Raw genomic sequence first — 25,419 nt, forward strand, 5'->3', positions numbered from 1 at the left:
ATGCCTCTTTTCCATGTTTGCTCACTAAGTTACCTGGCTCAAGATTTGTTGCTGGCCTCTCTGGTTTTCTGGGAAAGTGCCGAAAAAGACCAATCACCGATGTTGAAATAGCCAATTTCTTCTCCCATTGTGTAAAGCTCTGCTCTTTCCCAGATGACAGCTGCAGAGAATCCTGCAAACATTTTATATAAGGGAAATGAAGTGGCAAATAGAGAAAAACAGTACATTCACTGTAGGGGATGGCTTCTATGCATCATAAACCTGAGTTACTCTCACCCAGAATTAGAGACAAGAACAGAAAACCTATTTTTAAAATGTAGAATGAAGTGGCTATCACTTGGTCTTTGCTGAAGGAAAAGAGTCAGGGAAAGACCAATAAATATAAAATGAGGGCTGGAAAATGGCTTACATATTGCACAGACACACAGTGTGGCAGCTGAGGTCTCCTGGCCCAAATTCCCTCAGAGACTTCATTCCAGAGAACGAAAAGCTGCAACACTGAGGGGATTGGGTCCAGATTCAGCTCAGGACTTTTACCGCAGTCAATTTGGTCTATATAAAATTGAATGTTCCTGTTCATTTTAGAATGAACTGCATATAAGCCAAGTGAGTAACCCCTCAAAATCTAGTACAGTGGTATTCAGAGTATGGTCCCAGGCCAGCATGGCCAGCATCACCTAGAACTTTGTTAGAAACCCAAATCCTCTCTCCTACTCCAGACCTATTGAATCACAGACTCAGGGTGGAGCCCAGAAATCTGTGGTTTAACAAGCTCTCCACATAACTAATGCATAACAAAGTTTAAGAACCATTGATCTAGATTTTGATTTTACTTGGCTTTTCTGCTTGCCAGTATGATCCTTGACCCCACTTATGGCCAGTCAATAGTTGGGATTCATCCTTAAAACAGTCCCAAAATTATTTTTAGCAAACCAGAGAAATGTGGACAATAGAGTGCATGACCTTTGAGATTATTTAGACATGACTTACTGTTACTATAAACCTGTTTGAGTTTCTTTTTTTTTTTTTTTAAAGTTTTTTTATTTATTTTTGGGACAGAGAGAGACAGAGCATGAACGGGGGAGGGGCAGAGAGAGAGGGAGACACAGAATCGGAAACAGGCTCCAGGCTCCGAGCCATCCACCCAGAGCCTGACGCGGGGCTCGAACTCACGGACCGCGAGATCGTGACCTGGCTGAAGTCGGACGCCCAACCGACTGCGCCACCCAGGCGCCCCGAAACCTGTTTGAGTTTCAATCTATGGTGTAAAATATATAAGCATATATATAAGCATAGTTCAGTGCTTTTATAAATACTGTATTTTTATAACTACAGTATACCCAGTTAAATCTGAATATCAGACAAATACTAGTAACTTTTAGTAAGTCTCAAACATGGTATAGAACATACTTACACTAAAAAAAAAGTGTTTGTTTTTCTGAATAATATTATTGTTTTATCTCAAAGCCAAATTTAGCGAGATCTTTTATACTCTTTATTTGCTAAATCTGCTAACCCTATTAATATGTTGCACTGGCAACTTGTGGAGGGACACTGGACCAGCCAAGTGAGCCAGGGATGACTTCCCAGAATATAAGATGAACTTGAGTTAAGTATTGAAAAGAAAATAGGCGGGAACCTGGGGGACTCAGTCGGTTAAGTGTCTGACTCTTGGTTTTGTCTCAGGTCATGATTTCACAAGTTGGTCGTGAGATTGAGCCCTGTCTCAAGCCTTTTTTTTTTTTTATTTTTTTTTTTATTTTTTTTTTCAACGTTTATTTATTTTTGGGATAGAGAGAGACAGAGCATGAACGGGGGAGGGGCAGAGAGAGAGAGGGAGACACAGAATCGGAAACAGGCTCCAGGCTCTGAGCCATCAGCCCAGAGCCTGACGCGGGGCTCGAACTCCCGGACCGCGAGATCGTGACCTGGCTGAAGTCGGACGCTTAGCCGACTGCGCCACCCAGGCGCCCCTGTCTCAAGCCTTTTTAAGATTCGCTCTCCCTCTCTGTCTGCCCCTCCCCCACTTTCTCTCCTTCTCTCTCTCTCTCTCCCTCTCTCTCTCTGCCCCTCCCCCACTTTTCCTCTCTCTCTTTCTCTTTACCACCCCTTCTCAAAAAAGAAAAAATAATAAAATAATAAAAACAAAAAGAAAATAGGGAACATCTAAAAGAGATAATGCATGTTAAGCGCTGGTCACAAAGTCTGTCTATATTAGAAATTTTTGTTGGCAGGTAGTGCACATCCACCTGAACTAACTTAATTCAAAAGGGGAATGAATTTGAAAGACACATGAAGCATCTTTTCAGATTCCAGGATGAATTGGACAACAAAGCCCTGGGAAGGACATCCATGGACAGAAGCATTGTGGGGGAGCCCAGGAGGATCCCTCCAACTGTCTGAAGCCCTTGCTTCTGTCCATACATCTGCTTTATTCTCCATCTTCTTTTGCCATTTCAGTCAACATGGGAGAAAATGCTGCCCAATGTTAAACTCTCAGGCTACTATTGTTTTCTATTCAGATAAAATCTGAATCTCATGGTTTCAATTCCAAATTCCCCAAAAGAGGAACTGGCCAAACCTGACAAGTGATCCATGATCCAAGCTACATGAACTTAACACTTTTGCAACCATGTGGATATTTGTTGGAGAAAAACTACCAACAGATATTACCACATTGTCACATAGCTGATGCTTCTGAAACACTAATCCTTTTCCTTTCCTGGAAAACTATAAAAAATAAGCTGATTTTTATTTCTTTATTCTCAGTTATAATGGACTAATAGCACCTAATGAGGTCAATATAATAGGTGAATTTTTTTAACATTTATTTATTTTTGAGAGAGAGAGAGAGAGCATGAGAGGGAGGGCTGGAGAGAGGGAGGAGGGAAAGAGAGAGAGGGAGAGAAAGAGAGAAAAAGAGAGAGAGAGAGAGAGAGAGAGAGAGAGAGAGAGAGAATCTGAACCAGACTCCAGACTTTTAGCACAGAGCCCAACATGGGGCTCAAACCCACAAACCGTGAGATCATGACCTGTGCCAAAATCAAGAGTCAGTTGATTAACCAACTGAACCACCCAGGCACCCCAATAGTTGAATTTTTAAGGTGAGAAATTTCATTAATTTTAGTTGATGGTGGATTTTTAGGATTTTCAGCAGGCACTCATGTGCACTTCATAAAAGGGTGCAGGAGGAGAGCAGACAGATACAACTAAGTAAATTCAGGAAAGGTCATAATGATTTGAAGCCATTCAGATCAGCTTGGGTGTGTGTGTGTGTGTGTGTGTGTGTGTGTGTGTGTGTGTGTGTGTGGTATTTATTTTTCTTTTTGCTGGCATAAAGTTCCCGTCTTTTTTAAAGTAAAGTTTTGAGTATTATTTTGTTCTTAACCTACCTTTAATGATTCTAGGAATAAAAGAAAAATAAGACCTTTTTGTTACCTTAACCTTCAGAGCTTTTCTGGTTTCCTTATAGTTTACATGAAATCTGTGGAGTCATCCCTTTTAAACAGATTCTGAGTTTAAGTGATCAATTGTCCTCTTTAGGTGCATATAGTATAGTTCCTTAGCTAGGGTTCTCCATTTGATAGTGTTTTATTATATTTCCTTCAACACATTAAACATTGATCAGGTTCCTTCATGGTGTGGCCCTTTGGTCTGTAATTAATTTATCTATTAGACCAAAAAAGGTAATAGTAAGTGGAGACAATAAAGAATAAGCCAATTCAGTAATACCCCTTAAAAACCAATAGCTGGGGAACCGGGGTGGCTCAGCTGGTTAAGCTTACAACTCAATTTTGACTCAGGTCATGATCTCACGTTTCCTGAGTTCAAGCCCCAAGTCAGGCTCCTCAATGACAGTGCAGAACCTGCTTGGGATTCTTTCTCTCTCCCTCTCTCTCTCTCTTTCTCTTTCTCTCTCCCTGTCCCCCACCCCACCACCCCCACTCATGTGTGTGCATGCTCTCTCTCCCTCAAAATAAACTTAAAAAAAAAAATAGCTGCTGCAAAGTTAAGTTTCAGACTCTGTGACTTAAAACATACTTTTGAATCAAGTCTTGCGAGGGTCTGTGTATGACTGGGTATCATTAGACGTGTGGAGTGGGGCAAGGACAGAGAGGCACAAGGTGGTGGGAAATCTGCCAAGTGCTGATCTTTAGAAGCTTTCACCACAGTTTCCATAAAGATATAGGTTGTATCAAAACAACTATTTTCTTGGGGGCAGCTGAGGAGTAAAATTAAAGGGGAATTACATTAAATTTCATAAAATAAGACTTAACTGAAAACTGTTAGTTTCACATTTTTCATCCCCCCAAACCCTATTCATCTTATTTCTTCCTCCCTTTCTCATAAAAATTTTCAAAAACATTTTCAGTATCTTGACTGTAGTTCTGTCCCTTCCTCTACCTTTTGTAGCTTCTTTCCTCCACTATAATCACTTCTTACATTTCTTAGGCAAATCGCTTATCCCTTTTTCATGAGTATAATACCTTACTGTTTGTCAGGCGCTGTACAATTCACAGTACTATTCATCTAAATCCATGCAGCAATCTTATTATCCCTATTTCCAGATGAAGAAATTGAGCCTTTGAGATGTCATGTGACTTGCCCAAAGCCACATAGCTCCTAAGTTCTAGAGCTGGGACATGACCCAGGTGGATCAGAGTGTGGCAAGGCCCCCAAGCCCATTGCTCATAGATTCTCTGCTGTGATATATGTCCATTATAGAACTTGGGAAGAAACACAAAAGTAGAAATATGCTTTTTAAAACATCAGTAATCTCGGTGCACCTGGGTGGCTCAGTTGGTTAAGCATCTGACTTGATCAGGTCATGATCTCACAGTTCATGAGTTTGAGCCCTACATGGAGCCCTGCATCAGGCTTTGTGTCTGCAACACAGGAGCCAGCTTTGGATCCTCTCTCTCTCTGCCCCTCCCCCACTCACACTCTGTCTCTTTCAAAAACAAATAAATAAACATTAAAAAAAATCTTTAATCTCTATCTACATCCACAAGGAACAAGAGCTAAAAACTTATCTTTCCTTTCAGTATTTTTAAATGCATAATGAACAGGAATTTTTACTTTTAACACAAGCATTTGGTGACCATTGTTAAGGAACTGACATTCTAAAACAAATGTATAAAGTCACTAAGCTCATTTTACAACAGAACATCATTTTAATACCTATGAAAGAGTAAGTAACACGTGTTATTTCAATTGTATCCTTAAACTGGAACGTAATTTTTCAGGTATTAGTTTGCTTTTCAGTGATCCTATATCATATTCCAGAATACTTAATTGCTTAATGGAAAATTTAGGTGTGATTCTGTTGACATGTTAATGATGAAATGTTCTGTTTATTTCTAAGACATTTTCTGCAAGGATATGCACCAGAATTCCAAAGAAAATGAGACAGGAAAAATATTAAAATTAGCCTTTCAATCTTGGACAGTTTCATTTCACGAAATGAATATTGTAGACTTACAATATTGAAACAACAAGCGCTGAAAAAATGAAACCATCAACTCATTTACATGAGTAGAGTGGGGAGGAAATGTTTTCTAACACATACCAGAAATGTGATAAAAACTGTACTTTTTATTTGGACAAAGCATTACTTGAATTTGAAGTTAATGATATATGTATGTTTCAAAATGAATGCAAGTGGTGGCTTTACTCACAAAGGTTATCTACTAGTAGTAAAAGCAAATTAATTTTAAATAGCTATGACTCTCTAGCCAGATGCTATTTCAAATGCTGGGGAAGAAGGGAAGTTGGGTGCCCTAGTTTTCCTTGATATTCATTCCTCTATATTTTGAGAATTTGAATATATAAACTCTGCCCCTCACACACTTTTTGTTTTTTTTAATTTACAACAATCAATTCTGGGAACTTGGTATCAGCATAGGCTTCAGAAAAGGGCAAAACCAGGTTGGGAATGATGTCCCTGCCCTCAACAACACTGTGACCTTGTCAGTAAATTTCATTGTCTGTAAAATGAGAATCAATATTTCATAAGTGGTTGGGGTTAAGTACCAGTAAATAAGTGAAGTGACTAGAATGATATGGCACATAGCAGGGCCTCTCTCTAAAAAATTTCCATATCCATCTTGTTCACCTTTCAGTAAGTCCTTGAGCACAGCATCGTTGACTCACTGATCAATAGCGGCAGCTCTCATATGTACTGTATACTACAGGTCACACATACGCCCATGTGCACTGTCTGTCTGTTTACTCTACCCATTAACTCTGGGCACACTTACTTTCTTTTCATGGAGACTGAGGTTCAAAGAGATGAAGCGACTTGACCATGGTCACCCAGCTGGGACTCAAATCCAAGTGTTCTGAAGGCTACTCTGATGCTCTTTTCACTGCACTAAAGTTGCCTACTTCCTCCACATGTTCAGGAAAAAAAAAAAACATCTAATTTAGGCTATGATTTCCTCACCCCAGCAATTGACAATTAAGGATTCCACTATATACAAAAGGAAAAATTTAGTACAGTTTGAATAGATAGAGCATCTAGAATTTTTTTTAAATGCCAGCCCCTCCCTCCTATGGAAAGCAGTGTTTTAAGATACGATTAATATTCTGAGCATAGGATGATGGTAAACACTATGTGTTTGCATTATCATGAGATGACAAAATTATCCACTCTCAAAGGACCAGCTGCTGTAGGGCGGCTGGCACCCGTGTTGCCTACATTCTCAAAACTATTTTAATTGGTAATTTTCCTTTTTTCCTTTTTTTTTTTTTTTGGCAGAGAGGAAATGTATGTGCAAACCTATTAAAGCCATAGCATCTGTTATGATGAAATGACATGACTGAATCTTAATAAGTGCAATGTTACACCTCAGAATTTTGGGGTTAATCAGGGTTGTCATTGAGACAAGAGTCTCTATAACTCAGCTCCCCAAACACATATAGAAGAGTTATGGGAAAAAATGATAGAAAAATTCTTCCCATGCTTTTTACATATTTTCACTACCGTGTTATAATTTTGAATTGATGTGCACAGTATACATGAAACTGTTCATCACATTAGGTGAATGTGATCCTGAGAGGAGAGAGCCCAACTTTTGAAATAGGAATACCTCAGATCATATCCAATGTCTACCCAAATTGCTGACAGCTTTAGACAAAGAACTTGATCCGCTTGGAACAATTCTCATTTCTATAATGTGGATGGTAAGTCTTATTCTACAAGTTTATGAAAAGGATCTAATAATTAAAATATTACAAATCAAAATTTTCAGTGCTACCAATAACCATTTATTAGGTGCTGGTTACATACCATAGTCTGTGCTAAAGACTTACATGTACATTATCTCATTTAATCACCCCCAAAGTCTTTATTGTAGATATTACTAGTGTATTTATTTATAGATGTGAACATAGAGGCTGAGAGGCTAATTATCAGTGTTTACAAACTTAGGGTATGGAAGGCCTAATAATGAACTTAGGCTTCTTATTTTATTGCTTTAACAACTATTTGCTAAGCAATAGATGTCCTGAGACATCAAGCACTGTGGGGAAGAAGGAAATGGGAATGGAAGGTTGGTAAGCAACCAATCATGTTCGCTTTACCCTGGCTACCATGTAGAGAATGCATTAAAAATTGAGAAGAGAGGATCCAGGGAGAGTAGGTAGAAGGCCATACAAATAATCTTGGTGAGAGATGATGTTGACTTCAACCGGGATGGTAACAGTACAGATGAAGAAACCTGGATGCAATGCAGGTATACTTTGCAGGGAGACCTGAATGTGTGGTGGTTACAGGATAGGGAAGTCAAGCAAGAGCAGGCCCATATTTTTTACTCTTAGCAACGTGGTAAAGTGAGATGGGAAATGCTAGAATGGATATTCAGAACAAAGGAAGGAAGTCTTTCTAGTCTCAAGCCTCACACTTTTAACTATTATTAAAATTTAAACTAATTATCATAACTATAAAAGAGATTTGAAGTCCATGGGCATGTAAATATAAAACATTGGACAGTTTTATAGAAAAGTCAAATTATTCCTTCCCAAGAGAAAATGGCAAAAAGGAGAGTTTAGTGCAGAACTTACCACAATGCTTGGTTTTCAAAGTAAATACCTAAGGTAAAGATTATCTGAGATTTTCTTTGAATGTTGTGAAATTTGAACTTTAATATCTATAATACTGCTTTATAAACTAGAGGGGGAAAGAAAAAACACCGGAATATAATTTACCAGAAAGCTAACACTTTTGTTTTAGATGATAGGGTCATGTATATATTTTCTTCTTTCTACATTGTTACATTTTACAAATTTTCAGAAATGACTACATATTACCTGTATAACTAGCAAATTAAAAGTTCAAGAAAAATTAATCTATAAGGTTACATTTGCTATGTCTGTATAGTCCATAGTAAGTTCTGAGAACCATGGCAATCATAACCCTCAGTTTAAGCAGTTAAAACCAATCAAAATAATTACATGACTGACAGAGGCCTTCAAATGTGCCCTTCTCACTGTACCATGTGCAATGCACTCCCTGTCCCAATGGACTGGAATCCCAGATGGGGTTTGACCAATAGTGCAGTCCATTCGGAAATGCCTGGAAGGCTGGGGAGTTCTTCATTTCATTTGAATTGTTTCTTCTGAATATAAAATTTTAAAATTGCTTAATTCACTCCCCCACTTCTTAAGGGTAGCTAACAATGACAATATTCTTTAAGAAATTTGGGGCGCCTGGGTGGCGCAGTCGGTTAAGCGTCTGACTTCAGCCAGGTCACGATCTCGCGGTCTGGGAGTTCGAGCCCCGCGTCAGGCTCTGGGCTGATGGCTCGGAACCTGGAGCCTGTTTCCGATTCTGTGTCTCCCTCTCTCTCTGCCCCTCCCCCGTTCATGCTCTGTCTCTCTCTGTCCCAAAAATAAATAAAAAACGTTGAAAAAAAAAAAAAAAAAAAGAAATCCTCCTAGCCACCCCTAACTTTTGCCTCTTTCCCTTTCTTTCAGGGTCAATGATTGTATCTTGCGGGTGAACGAGGTCGATGTGTCTGAGGTTTCCCACAGTAAGGCCGTGGAAGCCCTCAAAGAAGCGGGCTCTATTGTCCGGCTGTACGTGCGTAGAAGACGCCCCATTCTGGAGACTGTCGTGGAAATCAAATTGTTCAAAGGACCTAAAGGTAATAAAAACATAAATGACTCACAATATGACACCATTTGACTAAAATTTATGCCATAATCCACCTATGATGTAGTCTCTTCTTTTATGTTCTGACATTCAGTGCTTACCTAGAGATTTGAAGTCCTGCAATAGTGGTTTTTACAGGTCAAGGAAATCAATACGCTTAATATGAACTCAGAGAAAGAAAGGGCAGATTTATGTAGGAATGTCCTTATAAGCAATGGCCTTATAAATATAAACCATTTATATTTTTCTATAAATTTTTAATCTTATTGAATCATCATGATTTGGCTGGCATATAAATTCTTTCTAATTTTTAAGATATAAATGGTGACTCTTCATTTAGTAAAATAGTAATATGAATGGTAATGATTAAACTGGTCTATCCTGAAATAAGTTATTATATTTTTATAATACTGTTGTGATTTGTTTTGATTTATAATACTCTCATGTGTTATACCCAAAAAATACTACATAACATTTTATCTTTGAAATAGTCAAAGTAAGTTAAAATTTATTTTTTTAAAGGCTCCCAAATCTCCTGAGGTAATTGTAGTTACCCTGGGGAATCACATAAACAGTGAGATGAATCATTATATTAATTTTTTTTTAAGAATAGTCATTTGGGTTCTCTTCAGAATGATGACATTTAATATTAGCTTAACAGTATTTCAAATATTTTATAAAAATCCAATAATTGGCTTAACAGTATTTTAAATATTTTTAGAATATTATGACTGGATAGTTAGTATATTATTTGAGTAATTATTTCTATTTCCCTTAAAATCTACTTAATCTCTAATTTTAAATGGGATTAAAAAGGAAATAAGTAACGGCACTGGTGGGTGGTATTTAAGATCTCAAACCCAAGAATCAGACGGGACTGAGTGTAAAAGCCTGGTTCAGCCACTTACTAGCAGAGTGATATTGGTTGGAACAATCCCCTCATTATTAAATTGGGATCATAATGGTAGTATCGTTCCCACAGGGTTTATGAGAACCTAACATTTAACTAAACCTTGCTGGTGGAGTATAGCCTGCAGAGTCAAAGTGTCTAGGTTAGGACCTACCAAAGCACCTCACTAGTTGTTTGACCTTAAGCAAATCACTTAACCTCTCTAAGCCTTAATTTTCTCATCTACAAAATGCAGATAGTAATAGTACTTGCCCCTAGAAATGTGAGGATTAGATGAACCATTGCATGTAAAATATTTAGAATAGTGGCTGGCCCACATTGACTGCCAAACAAATATTACCTATATAAATACATGCTATTTGTAGTATTCTTTACTACAGATGGCCTCAGACTTTGCTATAATTGCTTGATAATGTAATGAAAATAACGATCACTCTTGGGCTAAATTCAAATTCGTTAAAATCATATAATTAAATCTGGGGGTGGGGGGGAAAGTAAGGCATTTGTTTACCACAATGTCTGGTGGTATGTGTTAGGGTCAGGCGTAAGGCAGGGTAAAGATAAGAGTCAGAGGCTAAAAAATTTTAGGAGTCAAAGGCTTTATCAGGAACTAAGGTCTCAGGCGAGGTTCTGTGACTCAGGGAGAGAGAGAGAGAGGAGTCAGGGAAGTCGCGCCCAGGTGTGGTGGGGTGGGGTTTTTAAGCTGCAGTGGTTCCGGGTTTAGGTCCGATGGGCCTTTTTCCCATCAGGTCGTGCTGTCGCTTGGTGATTGGTTGACCTCCATTCGTTCTGGCACGCTACTAGGGGCTTTTCGTTGGGTTGAGCTGGCAAGATGGGCGTCCCCTCTACTGTAGTTCCAAGGACATCCTAACAGTATGAAAGAAAAGACTTTGTAACCTACACATTTACTAACATCATATTTGCAAGGTGCTTTGAAGATAAATAATTTCAGCATTACACTATTTCTATTAAAAATATATACTATTTATGAGTAACAGGTAGGTATTTCTACAATTCAATTAACAGCAATTATTTAGCACAGCCCTAAAGCCAATACCGGTTTGAAGCACTCAGCAAAGTATTAGCATCCATTAACTGGCCTCCTGCTAGCCCAGTCACTAGATGACCTCCAGCTGCTCAGCAGAGCAGTTCAAGGTTCTAGGGAATCCATGGCCAAAACTCTTAAATTTTATCAGGAACAGATTTTGGGGGTCTTTACCTTTGGTACTAGGAATCCCTCTGGCGGGCTTCCTCAGTCTGAATTGTTTTCTTCTGTGAGCCCGGAGTAGGGCAGGGATTGCCCTGGGACATAGAAAGGTGGAAATGGGGACAGGTGAGCATAATCCACCAAGAATACCCAGGCAATAACCCAAAGGTGCATGGCATATGAATGATAGGTTTGGTTTACTCAGACGTGGAGAACCAGGAAACTATTAGAACTAACCTTACATCCCAGAAAGCAGACTTCTGCCACATCCCTATAGAGGGTTGTGGGCCTGTTGTTCCTGTTCAAATTATGTTGAGTCACTCATACATTTTTGTACTGTCACCATACAGAGGTCACTGATGGAGATTTGTTTTTCTATACAAAATTTACTGACATACAAAAAAAGACATGGTTTTAGTCAGTGTTTAAATTCCTAATGCCTTTCCCAATGCCTAAAATACTGGAAGTGCTGAATCAGCAAATGGAATAATTAAATTAGGTTCTGCACTAAAGGTGATGATACTTTGCCATGTTAACTTCACTTGGCACCTTATAGTCCTTTCCTTTTGAATGATGATGTATTTAAAATTAATTTCTACCAGTGTTTGACTCATACTGTGGAAAGGGAAGACGAAGATGAATCAGATGTGATTCTGATGAAAGAATCAGAAAGTTCTCACAGGAGAAAAAGACATAAACTCAAGTAACTTTAATGCAAGGCAAAATGAAATCAGCCCTGTTATTGAGCTTGTGTCATGATTCAAATTGACTAGGAGAGCCAAAATGCTCCAGAACATTTAAAAATTTATTTTTTTAAGTGTTTTAAACTCACAAACTGCGAGATCATGACCTGAGCTGAAGTCAGATGCTTAACCGACTAAGCCACCCAGGCACCACAGCATACATTTTTTTAAGTTTATTTATTTATTTTGAGAGAGAGAGAGAGAGAGAGAGAGAGATCAGGAAAGGGGGAGAGAGAGAGGGAGAAAGAGAGAGAATCACAAGCAGGCTCAATGCTGTCATCATGAGCACAACTCGGGGCTGGATCTCACAAACAATGAGATCATGACCTGAGCCGAAATCAAGAGTTGGATGCTTAATTGACTGAGCCACCCAGGCACCCCAGATCATTTAAAATTTGACACGTGCTCACAGGTCCTTATCTGTCCTTCGTTGAGCATGTAGGCACTCTCTACAGTCAGCATCAGCTCTCTTGCCAACTGGGCTAACTAGCCTTGATTATGTTTGTGTAATACAGAGCTAACTAGATATTTTCATTAGTCTTTCAATAATTCAAAGAATATTAAGTATTTGTTATGTTCCTGGCACAGAGGGTGAAAATGGAGATTCACAAAAAAAGTAGGAATAGTTCTTGCTCAAAGAGATGAAAGCCTGATTTAGAAAACACCTATAATGTAAATTGGGAAATATGCTAATGTGAATGTAAAAGATTGTAAAGTGGCCAGTTAAATAAAGGGTCAAAGAAGACTTCTTTAAGGAAGTGCCACTTAAGATAAACCTTGAAAGAAAAAGAAAAATAAGAGTTAGACACAAAAAGAGTGGACGAGAGCCTCCAGACAAAAGTAAAATGTGTGTATGAAGGTTCTAAAATAGGAAAGATCTTGATACCTTTTAGGAACTGTAAGAAGTCAATCATGACTGGTGTTTAATGATAGGATAATGAGTGACATGAAATGATGTTGTCAAGGTTAGGAGGGCCAGATCATGCACAGCCTTGTTGACTGTATTTTAAGATTTGTTATTTTATTTCAAGTGCAATGAGAAGTTATTACAAAATTTTCAGCTTGGGAGTGATATGATCAAATTAGTCATTTTGAGAAGATCATTTGGCTGCTGTGAAAAAAATGCATTGAAGGAGCAGGAGTGGGAGCAGAGATCAGTTAGATGTTACTTGGTGAAGGTAAAGAACAGTGGATGGAGTTAAGCTATATGTTGGAGGTATACTTGATGCTACTTACTGATAAGTGGCACTTAGATGTGGGGCATGTCTGAGGATGAGGCCCAGTTTTCTAATTGAGCAGTTGAATGGATTCGGGTGCCATTTGTGAGATTGGGAAGACTAGGGAGGAACCCTTGTGGGGAGATCAGGAATTCGCTTTTGGACATGTTGAGATGTTTGTGATACATTTGGAAAGGAGATCAAGGAGGCAGAACTGGAAAATATCTGTCTGAAATCCCTGTCAGGTTAATATTCTGTATTTACCCTATGTCTTGTCAAATATCTGGAGTTGGGGAAATATCTGAATACTTCACTTTTCCCTTTTCATCAATAATCTTTAATATAAAAATCATAAATATGGTACTACATTAGCTATTTTTTGAACAGTTATAATGAAAATAATATATTTTATAGAGTTTCTTAGTGTTTTGGGATTGGTTCTGGTTTTGGTTTTGGTTTGTTTATGTTTTTTGAGGTTTTCTTGTTTTTTTTTCTTCTTTGTATATCGATGCAATGTTAAGGGATCCTTGAAAACTAATTAGTGATAGAGTTAAATGTATAGTTTTCTAATTCCATATCCTTATGTTTATTCCATAATTGTACAAATTACTAATACTGAAATGACCTTTGATGTATGTGATTCTGTCTCAGTAGCGGTGCTGATCTTCCCAATATACAACTAGAATCATCTGACTGGGTGATTTATGGCCATTTATTTTAGTAATTAACATTTGGGTAATATGCACTAATAATTTAGAATGTCTTTTATTAACAATATGTAAAAATTTGGGGCACCTGGGTGGCTCGGTCGGTTGAGCATCCGACTTCAGCTTAGGTCATGATCTCGCAGTTTGTGAGTTCGAGCCCCTCATCAGGCTCTGTGCTGACAGCTCAGAGCCTGGAGCCTGCTTCAGATTCTGTGTCTCCCTCTCTCTCTGTTCCTCCCCTGCTCACACTCTTGTCTCTCAAAGATGAATAAATGCTAAAAAAATTTAAAAAAAAACAATATGTAATAATTTCCCTAACCTCAGTTATAGATTTGGTCACTGCAAGCAGCTGGGGTATCTGTTTGTGGACAGTTTAGAAAAAAAAAAAAAAATGGGTAATCATGTATAGGAAGTAGCGATTAGCAAATTCATTTAAATTTGTCAAGCAACCAAAAATATTCAAGGAACAAAATCTGAAGTGGGCATATGGTTTCCCAGGAAATCAATTTACAATAAAAGTCTTTCTAGTGACTTTCCCAAGAACATTCTAAATTGTAATTTCTAACGAGCTGTATAATTAAACATGTGCAGACTTATTTGCTTCTATGGCCTAAGCCAAGGAAGCCTAAACCTATATAAGAAATGAAATGTCTTCTTTTAAGATGTTCTTATTGCTTAAGGATTATACAGTTAGTTTAAGGCCAAGTTCTAAGACTGAAAATGTTAAGGCCATAACTTTGTTAATATCCAAAAGTACATTTGCTTCCTTATTTTAGCCACTTTATTTTTCAATAAAAACTGAAAGAGTCTAGTGAAAAAAATTCTATAATTCTTTATTATTTTAAAAAGTATTTTAAAATACGTTTTATTTTCTTTCACACACATATATGCATATATAGCAGTTATATAGGTGTCTAATAAACTAAAAATGCAGTGAATATTGTACCTCTCAGTCTTGTATAAGAAGTAAAATTAAGTATTAAATACCCTGACTACAAAAGTCATTATACTAATGACCATTTATAATGTGTATACTTGAGTCATTAGAAAAGCCACATAGGCATTGTGAGGCTCCTGGGCACCTCTAAGTAGCAAGTGTCTTAACTGCTTTGTGCCCCACCTTATTCATCTGCAAATAGATACAATTCTAATGTCTAATTTATAATGTTATTTTCAGCATAACAATTGTAAATTTTAAATACATGTTTATACTATTTTTACCCTTTATTATCATAATTGGCCCAAATTTGAATTAAAGCAAAGCACATACTCATCCCAGTGCTTTAAAAGAGCCTCTTCTAGTATTTTATTCAGCCTTGTTTTTTAGTAAGTATTATCTGTTGGCTTAATAAATTAAAAGTTAATTAGGGGCACCTGGGTGGCTCAGTCAGTTAAGCATCCCACTCTTGATCTCAGCTTAGGTCATGGTTTCAGCTTGTGAGATCAAGCCCCACGTCTGACAGCACAGAGCCTGTTTGGGATTCTCTCTCTCCCTCTCTCTTTCTGCCCCTCCCCCACTCATTGTCTCTCTCTCTCTCCCTCCCTCTCTCTCTCTCTCTCTCTCAAAATAAATAAATAAAAACATTTTCAAAAAGTTAATTAAAAGTTCTTAATATTCAGCAATTCCAGATGGAGCCAATATATATTTTTTGTGTGTGATAACTCAGATTTCTGCATGCATATGCTTTCACACACACAAAAGTATTGGTGTTAGCATATATATGCACATATATTGTATATGCAGCTGTGTTCTCTCTAGTTCTATACAAATTTATTTCTAATGGGTCTGAGTTAATGATGTGGCATATCCATATATGTTTATATGTATATATTTTCCCTTAGTTTTCCTAGCATGGACATATATTTCAGTAGACTCCATGTGTAGAAATATCTTCAAGCATGTTGAAACTGACCTCATAATGTCTCCTTAGCACCAACTTCACCACATGCCCTTCACCAGTGCAATCGTCTCTAGCTTCTGACCTCTCCAGCTAAGTTAAAGGTTATCCTCATCACCAATTTAAAGAGCTAAGAGTCCTTTTATTTTGATTCTTCTCTCTTCACTACTTTTATTAAATCAGTAACTGTGTCCTTTGGAAGTTTCCACCAATACAGCTAGTCTTGTCCTTTACCCCTCGGGTAAATTCTTAGCAGTGCTATTGCTGGGTCATAGCGTAGATCTGTTTTTAATTTTTTGAGGAACCTCCAAACTGTTTTCCAGAGTGGCTGCACCAGTTTGCATTCCCACCAACAGTGCAAGAGGGTTCCTGTTTCTCCACATCCTCTCCAGCATCTATAGCCTCCTGATTTGTTCATTTTAGCCACTTTTACTGGCGTGAGGTGATATCTCAGTTTCGTTTTGATTTGTATTTCCCTGATGAGGAGTGATGTTGAGCATCTTTTCATGTGCCTGTTGGCCATCTGGATGTCTTCTTTAGAGAAATGTCTATTCCTTAAAAATCTCCACTGCCATTATTGTGGTGTTCATATCTTCGTTATTCCTTATCTGATCTACTGCAATAGATTTCATTGTCAATCCCTCCCTCCCTGCTACATTCCCTTCCTAGATAAATCTTATAAAAATCACAGCTCTAGTCATTGCTTTCTCCTGCTTAGAAGTTTCTAGTAGTTGTTCATTGCCACTAGATAAAAAATCTAAATTTTTTTTCCATAGCGCTTCATGCCCCTATGTCCTCCCTCTCTTCCAGGGACAGAATTCCATTTCATCCTTCTCTTCTGACTTCTGTCATTCATGCATCTCCACATCCAAGGAAGCTAGATTCTGTACAATTTCTTAAACACATGCCATACTCTCCTGCCTTTAGGGCTTTGCTCATCCCATTTCCACCTTTGGAATGCCTTTCCTTGCCACTATGACCATTGCTTGTCAAAATCATAGCCATTCCCCAAGAGTCAAGCCAGTTCAGTTTTGTCTACTCATGAAATTATCCCATATTGATCCAATTAGAAGCAATTTTTCACTTCTAAGAACTTCAAAAATGCTTTATTCCTGGGGTGCCTTGTGGCTCAATCAGTTGAGCATCTGACTCTTTATTTCAGCTCAGGTCATGATCTCATGGTTCGTAGAATTGAGCCCTACATCACTCTGGGCTGACAGTATGGAGCCTGCTTGGGATTCTCTCTATCCCTCTCTCTTCACTCCCCCCCCCCACACACACACATGAGCGCGCTCTCTCTCTCTCTCTCTCTCTCTCTCTCTCTCTCTCTCTCTCTGTCAAAATAAATAAACTTTAAAATAAATGCCTTATTCCTTTCTCTGTGTTCATTCTTTTGTTACCAGGCCATCCAAGTAGCCCATAGGGTATAGAAAGGATAGACATCAGCAACCTAAATTAAGGAGATAAGTGAACTGCTAATTCTAATACTTAAGACACTTAGTTATGATTTCTGCCCCAAATTGTGTCAAATTGAAAGCATTCAGTGAACACTGAAAAGGAAAGTACAAGCCCTAGAGTTAGTCTGTGACCAAACTCTGAGCAGTAAGTGGGAAGAATTGGGGTGGAGAGACAGAGGGGAGTCCAAAACAGATCATGACTGTCGCAGCACTATGTCAAGCTGAAAAGGGAATGGCCAAGATGGAAGATGAATAATTTTATTGCCAGGAGGAGTCCCTTATGAATAAAACCCTTGCATTGGCCCATTTTTCATACTTTACAGTAATGATCTGTTCAAGAGATTGGGACAAAACAGTATTTGAAGCATCTAGCACTTTGCTTAAGAGTCTGATTAATTGAAAACCAGTTTCCAAATTATTGATGATTTTTATTTTATTTTTTCTTAATAGCCTACTTGACAGATTTATTGTCCAGCTTGGTTAAACATTAATGTGGCACGCACCTGATATTACAGACAATTTCTCAAATATCTAACCTGAATAAAGTTTTTGGCATGTCTCTTATCTGCATACTCAATATATTTTTATCTAATCTGTCCTTGTTCCTCCATCTGCTCTTGTCTCTTCTTTCTCTGACACTAATATGGCTGGAGTGAACTTCCTCAGAGTTGATGTGAGAAACTTCTCTGACAGTTTTCAGAGATGGTTACTTGGTAAATTATTCTATAACTTGAATTTGGTATATAGACATAGAGCTGCAGGTGTTGTGCATACAATAAGTGTTCCATCGAATATTTAAATGAGCTAAGACTTTAGTTGAAAATAAATGCATCATCCTTACACATAGTACAGAAATTGCCTACACTGAACTCATTCTTTTTATCCCCTCTGTCCATGGATAGTTTTGCTCATGGTGTTTTCTACCAACTTGGACTACTATCACCTGACCGCAATAACTCAGAAATGATTAAGATAGCAAAGTTTTCAGATGTCCAGAATGGAGCTGTTCATACCCAAGCAGTTCACCAGACCACTGGATAAAAACTGAACACAAAGGTTATGCAGCTGCTTTGAGGACTGGCACCCAACCATACATTGCATCAAGGGATACCATACATTCCCCCCTTTCTTACCATGGGATATATTATAATGTATATTCATTTTTAATGCATATGCAAGTTATGTCTCTGAATGCAAAATGAAGTTTACTCTTTACTTAGGCCAATGTCTTGGACTCTGAGAGCTAAGTGGCAGGTAGACCAATCTGTGGTGAAGGACTATTCTGAATAATGGTTTGATTCTTAATAAACACAAATAGCAAATTCAGATGTTTGGCATGAGGTCTCAAAACACTACATTTTCCTTTTGTTGCTAAATTTTTTCAGTGCTTTTGAATTACCAAAATTGTTCCCTTGAGTACACCGGGAGATTTGCTTGACTGTATGTGTAGTGAAACCTCTTATTGAAATATAATGTTCAGAGTCAAAGAGAAAAATGCCTATTTGTGTTAAGCCAGAGAAATAGTCTTCTTGGAAATATATTGTGCCTAAATTACCACTTTGTCTCCCAAAAGAACAAATCCTTTTTTTTTAATTGGACAAAGGACAATAACATTTAATGAGTTCACCTTGTTCCCAAGCACCTACTGTAGAATTTCTTGAGTCTGTACGTATTTCTGGATAAAAGGTATGTCCTTGAGGATTGGGAAGTCTCTCTAAGGTAGTATTTAGTCAGTCTTCATGATGATATCTGTAAAAAAGCTCTCTCCTGAAATCTTCTAGCAAATGACCTCTTCATGAAAAAAACAAACTACAGATATTGCCACTATAATACTTTTGTCGTGTATATTCTGATATTATAGGAGAGTAAAACAATTGATTACTTTTGCTAAATTCTTTTGGAAATTAAGGAATTATGTCCCTCTTCTCATTTGCCCTTTGAAGCTAACATGTGGCCTCTGGTTCTTTTCTTAGTTTACTTCTTTGCTGTTTAGATCTAGCTCAGAATGTTTAATGATATTTATGATTAATGGCTCTTTAAAAAATCTTTAAAGTCAAAATTATTTTACCCTGAAAATTGCAGATTTCAAAAATGCATTGTAGTAGATGTAGCTTTGATTTTTTGACATTCAAAAGTTTTATAACTCACACAGCACACACTGTTTACCTAGCTGTGAATATTTGCTGAGGTAAATATTTACCTATAGCACTTTTTAAGGTTTTCAAAGGAAATGCATTGCCATGGCAAATAATGTGACCATAAATCTTTCCAATTTATGATCAGTAGCAAAGCAATTTTATTAGGATTGAACAGCACCTTAGTTTAAACCCTTTCTTTATCTAACTCTTAAATGGGAATATTAAGTAGCTGCCTTGGTTATTGTGAGAATTTAATGAGATCCTGGGTACATCTTAGTGCCCAAAAAGTTTAAGTGTTCTTCTCCCTTATTTACTTTTTTAAGAAGCAAATACATGAAGAAAATAATCTCAATTCAATCAATACTTTATTTCAAAAACATTTGTTAAGCTAGGCAGTTCAAAATGGTGAATCAAAAGAATGTCTGTAAATAAAGAAGTTTTTGGCTTTTCTCCCAAATACCTTCTCAGATTCCAAGACTAGACTGCAATAACACAGTCCTCTTTTGTCTGGGAGTAGCTTCATGCTAAATTCATCACAGTCCCCTAACTAAATCCATTTTGGTTCCCTAACTCATCAACCAGCATACATTAAAATCTCCTCCTCCTATGGAACATTGAGATTCAATAAAATTAAAGATTGTGGTATTTTTTATTCATGAACCATGACTCCAAGTGCCATTAGCTGTGAGCCAAAGCCTGTACCACATGGACTTTATCTCTGAGCATAATTCGATTGCAGCTAGATGCCTTGGACACTTTATCCCTTACAGAAAAGTTGATAGAAAATAAAAAATAAAATCCCTGCTTTTAAACTCCGTAAAAAATGCCAACTTAGGGATTTGTAAACATGAAATATGTATTGTTTGTCCAGTTCTGATATCCTAGCAAGGATCCACTGAAAGTTGGAAATTTGCACAATAAGGATGATATTAGGAAAAGTTGAGAATTATCAGTCAAGGCTAAAAAGAGAGAAGTTAGGAAGAAGGAAAAAGTAAAACTAAGAAAGAAACAAATGAGGCACATTAACTCAGTGAGTCAGTCCCTTATAGTAATGAATGAAGAAAGTATATATAATTTCTTTGGTATAGGCCATTAATCTTAAGAAGAAAGACTTCAACAGGTGCTTCACAGGAACCCAAAAATATTTTGTGAATATTCATGAATAGCTGAGTCATATGGGAAAATTTAGCCTTCATAGATCCATTTATTTGAATAAACTGAATGTGGCACCTACCAGTTTTTAAAAATCATGATAATATTGATGTGTAAGAATTCTTAAGTGTCAAATATTCTAATCTCTCAAAATGAACATATATTCATTTATGTATTTAGCAAGACAGTAATTGAACACCTTTTAATTATGTGACTACAAGTTGCAAATAGAGACATGGTATGCCCTCAAGGGAGACAGTGGTCCCAGTATAGTGTGTGGAATATACATATATATAATAATTATAGTACCACCAGATAAATATATACACAGGTTTTTACAAGGAAGCCTTGACCAAGACTTCAACTTTTGCTTTAATGCTCTGGGAAAAAAACAGCCTTCCAACACTGGTGATAGCTATTTACTTGGGAGACTACCCAATTCACTGGATTTCCCTCCCCTCCTAAAATTGAGCTGAAATCTGTAATTCCTTTGAAATTGTCTATTAATCTTATTTCTACCCTCTCCAGCTATGACAGACAACTCTTCAAAGGAGACCCCTTCATTTATTTGTAGGCCACTGTCAAATCTCAATTTAGGCCTCTTTCCTTTAGACTAAGGAAGCTTCACTTATTAACCATTCTTGATACATCATGATTTTCAGACCCTCTATTTTATTGTTTGCATCCTACAAATTTTCTCAAGTTTTTCAATATCCTAAGTGACAATATATAGAATTTATATACAGATCCGTTGATATGTTTGTATGTACAGCCCATGGTGAATAGAGTTTTAATATGTGAGCTCTATACTCTGTTTATTTAATATAATATAAAGTTGTATTAACTTTGTTTTTAAGACTCTTTTTTTGGCTCTATCCAAATTATATATTTGGCTATGTAAGTATTTTATATGAACTACTGGCTAATATATATATATATATATTATTTTATATTTTAGAATAATTGATTTTTATATAAGTTTATAAATTTAGATTTATCTTTATTAAATGTAAAATTGTTGGACTGAGCCTAGCATCCAGACCTGTTGATATCATTCTTGACAGTAATTTAACCATCCCTTATATTAGCCATCCTTTTCTCATTTGTGTCCGTTATAGGTGACCTAAAGGTAGATAGATGGATAGAAGGATAATTAGAAACAGGATGGAATTTGGCAGGGACACGTATTGCCCAGCTCACCTAAATATGAAAGTGAATCCCACATATATAAGAAAAGACTGAGAATAAAAATAACAAAAAGATAAAAATATAAGTAATGCCTGTTTTTTAATCATTATATTTTACATCTGAACCTAACATTACACTGTATTTTAATTATGCTTCAAAATAATAATAATAATAATAATAATAATAATAATAATAATATCTGTAGGCACAGTTTTCCATGCAGCAGAATATATGTATTATTAAAGAACTAGTTTCCAGGTTATGAGACCAGATTAATGTTATTTGTTCTCAGAAATTCTATCCTCCAATAGCTCACAAAATGAATAACATGTAAGGAAAATCACTAACAACAAAAAAATTATTTTCTAACAGTGACGAAAGAAGGAATGAAGCACAGCTTAATATGATACTCTTAAAAAACTGATAAAGGGCAGAAACAGTAGCATAGAGGCTTAGAAAGGCTCCCATTCTCCTTCCCCACTCCCATTCCCCTCCTGAAACTAGGTTGGTGACTGACAAAATCCTGAGACTTCTTGCTGATACCAGTAAATCTGGAGAAGAGCACATTGAGCCTTGCCTTTTTCAAAGAGTAGTTGAAATTTGCCACTGGGAGTATCTAAAGTGGGGAAAGTGAGCAGTAGAGCTGATATTCTCTGCTGGAAGTGGAAGTTCTGTAAACACGCCCTGAATTAGAGAAATTACCCAAGTACATTACATTGGTGTAGAACATTGAACAAGAATCTCCAAGATAGGAGAATTTGGGTGTTCTAAGAAAAATGACACACTTGAGTACAGCCTCTACTGAGCCCTCCCCCAACTGCTTCCCCATTTGTTGCTCCAGGTGCAGAAGCAATTAGAACACAAAATATCTAGATCCCCCACTGTAACTCAGAAGGAAAAACAAAATGTTCATAGGCATAAATGAAAAAAGTAAACTCGTCACATATATCAGAACAAATAGTGTCTAATTGAACTACCCAATCATGAGCAGAATGCAAACATTTTAATAACTCTGTAAACATACTATAATCAAAATGAAAAAGAAGCATCATCATTACAATCTAATTTATTAAGCACTTATTATATGTTAGGTACTTATATATGGATAGCACTTCTTATATGTTCTAAGTGTTATATATATATTCATCCTTGTAAGAATTCCTGTGTGCTACTTTTAATACATATGCAGATATGAGATTCAATAATTTCCCAAAAATTATATAGTGACAGGGACAGTATAAATTGTCTGGCTCCAGAACTTGTGCTATTACCCCTAGGTGATCTTAGTCTTTATAACATGCTAATAAAAGGAAGAAAGAAATAAGACAAATAGCTCAAACTGTAATTCAAGGAACAGAAATAAATTACTCATGATTCATGCTATAGAAGAACTTAAGGAAATAAATTCAATAAAATAAGTACTAAAAGACAAAATGATAAAACTACAGATTGAACTGCAAAGAAAAATTGTACACCTGAGGAATCCAATAAAGGACCTAAATAGCATCTTTACAGAACTCATGAATATATCATAAACAGTAAGAAAAAAATAGATGTCACTTAAGTTAGTGACAAAGAACAAAGCTTGAGATAATCATAGTGAGCATAAACTTAAAAAAATAATAAAGGAAGAAAAGAATACTCTAACGCTACATCAAACAGGCACTGCAGAGCTTTGAGAAAGAGCTGGTGGCCTAAGGTGTCCAGACGAGCCAAGGGTTGAAAAGATACATCGTCAGCCATGCAAATTTGCTTAAATATGCCCTTTATCACAGCCATTGTTTGCGTTGTTCCAGATATAAGTTTTATTATGAACTGAAAAAGTGAAAAAATATTTTTATTTGTGATGGTAAACCATTGTGATGAAAGAATTCAGTAAGGTAGCCAGGTATAAAACTCATATACAAAAATCATTCAGCATATAAATATAGGCACATATATAAAGTAACCAATTAAAAGACATAATGGAAGAAAATATACCATTTACAATAGCAACAAAAATGATAAATACTTAAAAATAAACTTTTTGAGAAACGTGTGATTTATGTAAAGGTAACTTTAAAATGTTACTAGGAAATGTACAAGAAGGGAACACCGTTATACATCATTGGAAAGGAAGATGCACCATTAAAAATGTCAGATTTCAGTTTCATACTAAAAATTTAAAGCAAAAATACCAATGAAAAAATTTGAACCAGAAAAACTTATTCTAAAGCTTATATGGCAAAATCAATTTGCAGGAATAGTGAAGAAAATTCAGGAAAATAAAACCCAAGTAAACTGTCACTCAATCAAATGTTTATCCTTAAAAATGAAAGCATAGAGATGGTAGAGATGGGTAAATTGAACTGAAGTAAAATTAGGAACTTTTGTTGACTAAAAGAGAGTGAAAAAGTGGGGCACCTGCATGACTCAGTCGGTTAAGCATCTAACTCTTGGTTTTAGCTCAGGTCATGGACTCACATTTCATGAGTTCAAGCCGCACATTGGGCTCTGTGCTAATAGTGCAAAGCCTGCTTGGGATTCTCTCTCTCTGCCCCTCCCCCACTTGCTCTCTCTGTCTCTCTCAAAATGAATAAATAAATTTAAAATAATAATAAATAAATAAAAGAGAGTGAAAAAGAAAAGCTACAGAGTGGAGAAAATGTTCCCAATAAAGCTATCACACTTGTGTACAATAGTCAATCTTACTCATAATGAAAAACTGTGACTTAAAGTACAAGATACCAGTTTTTATCTGTCAAACTGTCCACATTCCAAAAACTGTGACAATGCACTGTGTTGACATGTATGGAGAAGGAAACTGATTCTCATTGTTGGTGAAGTATAAACTGTTCCATTATCTTGAAAAGCAGCGTTAAAATACTTCCAGCTTTTTAAATGCTCAAACCATTTGGTGTTGTGATTAGTGATTGCACTTTTAGGAATTCATCCTATAAATGAACTTGCATATGTGGGACATAAATTTAATTGCAACAATAGCTCTAGTATCAAAAAATGGAAACAACCTAACAACCTAACAAAACAACTTAACAAAAGAAGAATGGCTACAACAATTACAATACATCCCTATATATAATGCCAAATATCTGTTTAAAACATGAGGAGCTCTGCATGTACACTTAAGGAACAAAATCCCACATGTATTGTTACCACATACATGGTGCAGGCAATATACATGTTTTACCATTTATGCAAAAGAAAAATGAATATAAACAATATGCTTGTGTATACATAGAAGACATCTAGAAAAATAACTGGTAATAGCAGTCACCCCTACAGAAAAACTATGTGGGAGGAAAACTTACATTTTTTACCTTTAGAACTTTCTATTATGTGCATATATTATATACTTTAAAATAATAAAAACATAAATTGTAAGGGAAAAACAAAGTTTAGAAATGGAAGGATGAGCAGATACACCAAGAGAAATAAGCATGGCAATATTAATACCAGAAATACAGAATTCAGGGTTTTTTTTTATCTTAAAGTGCTTATTTATTTTCTAGTTATAAAAAGTAAAAATCACTATGTGTAATGAAATTATAACCAGTCATAAGAAGTACCATTAACATTTATAAAACTAAAAGCATAAAGTATGACACCATATAGCTAAAACATGGAGAGGAGTAAAGAATGGGTTCAAAC

General features: G+C 36.5%; 1 protein-coding gene across 10 annotated transcripts in view; it reads left to right on the plus strand.

Annotated features, from left to right (window-relative positions):
* DLG2 (discs large MAGUK scaffold protein 2) overlaps positions 1 to 25,419 on the plus strand; it is a 1,224,822-nt gene that overhangs the window by 654,584 nt on the left and 544,819 nt on the right. For all 10 annotated transcript variants that reach the window (XM_047070845.1, XM_047070851.1, XM_047070843.1 and 7 more), the window contains one exon: positions 8,977 to 9,146. In XM_047070845.1, the coding sequence (XP_046926801.1) occupies positions 8,977 to 9,146 (170 nt within the window). The remainder of the gene's footprint in view (positions 1 to 8,976; positions 9,147 to 25,419) is intronic.

Source organism: Lynx rufus, unplaced genomic scaffold (genome assembly GCF_022079265.1).
Source record: "Lynx rufus isolate CCGP_SWC_20201006 ecotype Redwood Valley unplaced genomic scaffold, mLynRuf1.p SCAF_9, whole genome shotgun sequence".
In the NCBI taxonomy this organism is placed as follows: Eukaryota; Metazoa; Chordata; class Mammalia; order Carnivora; family Felidae; genus Lynx; species Lynx rufus.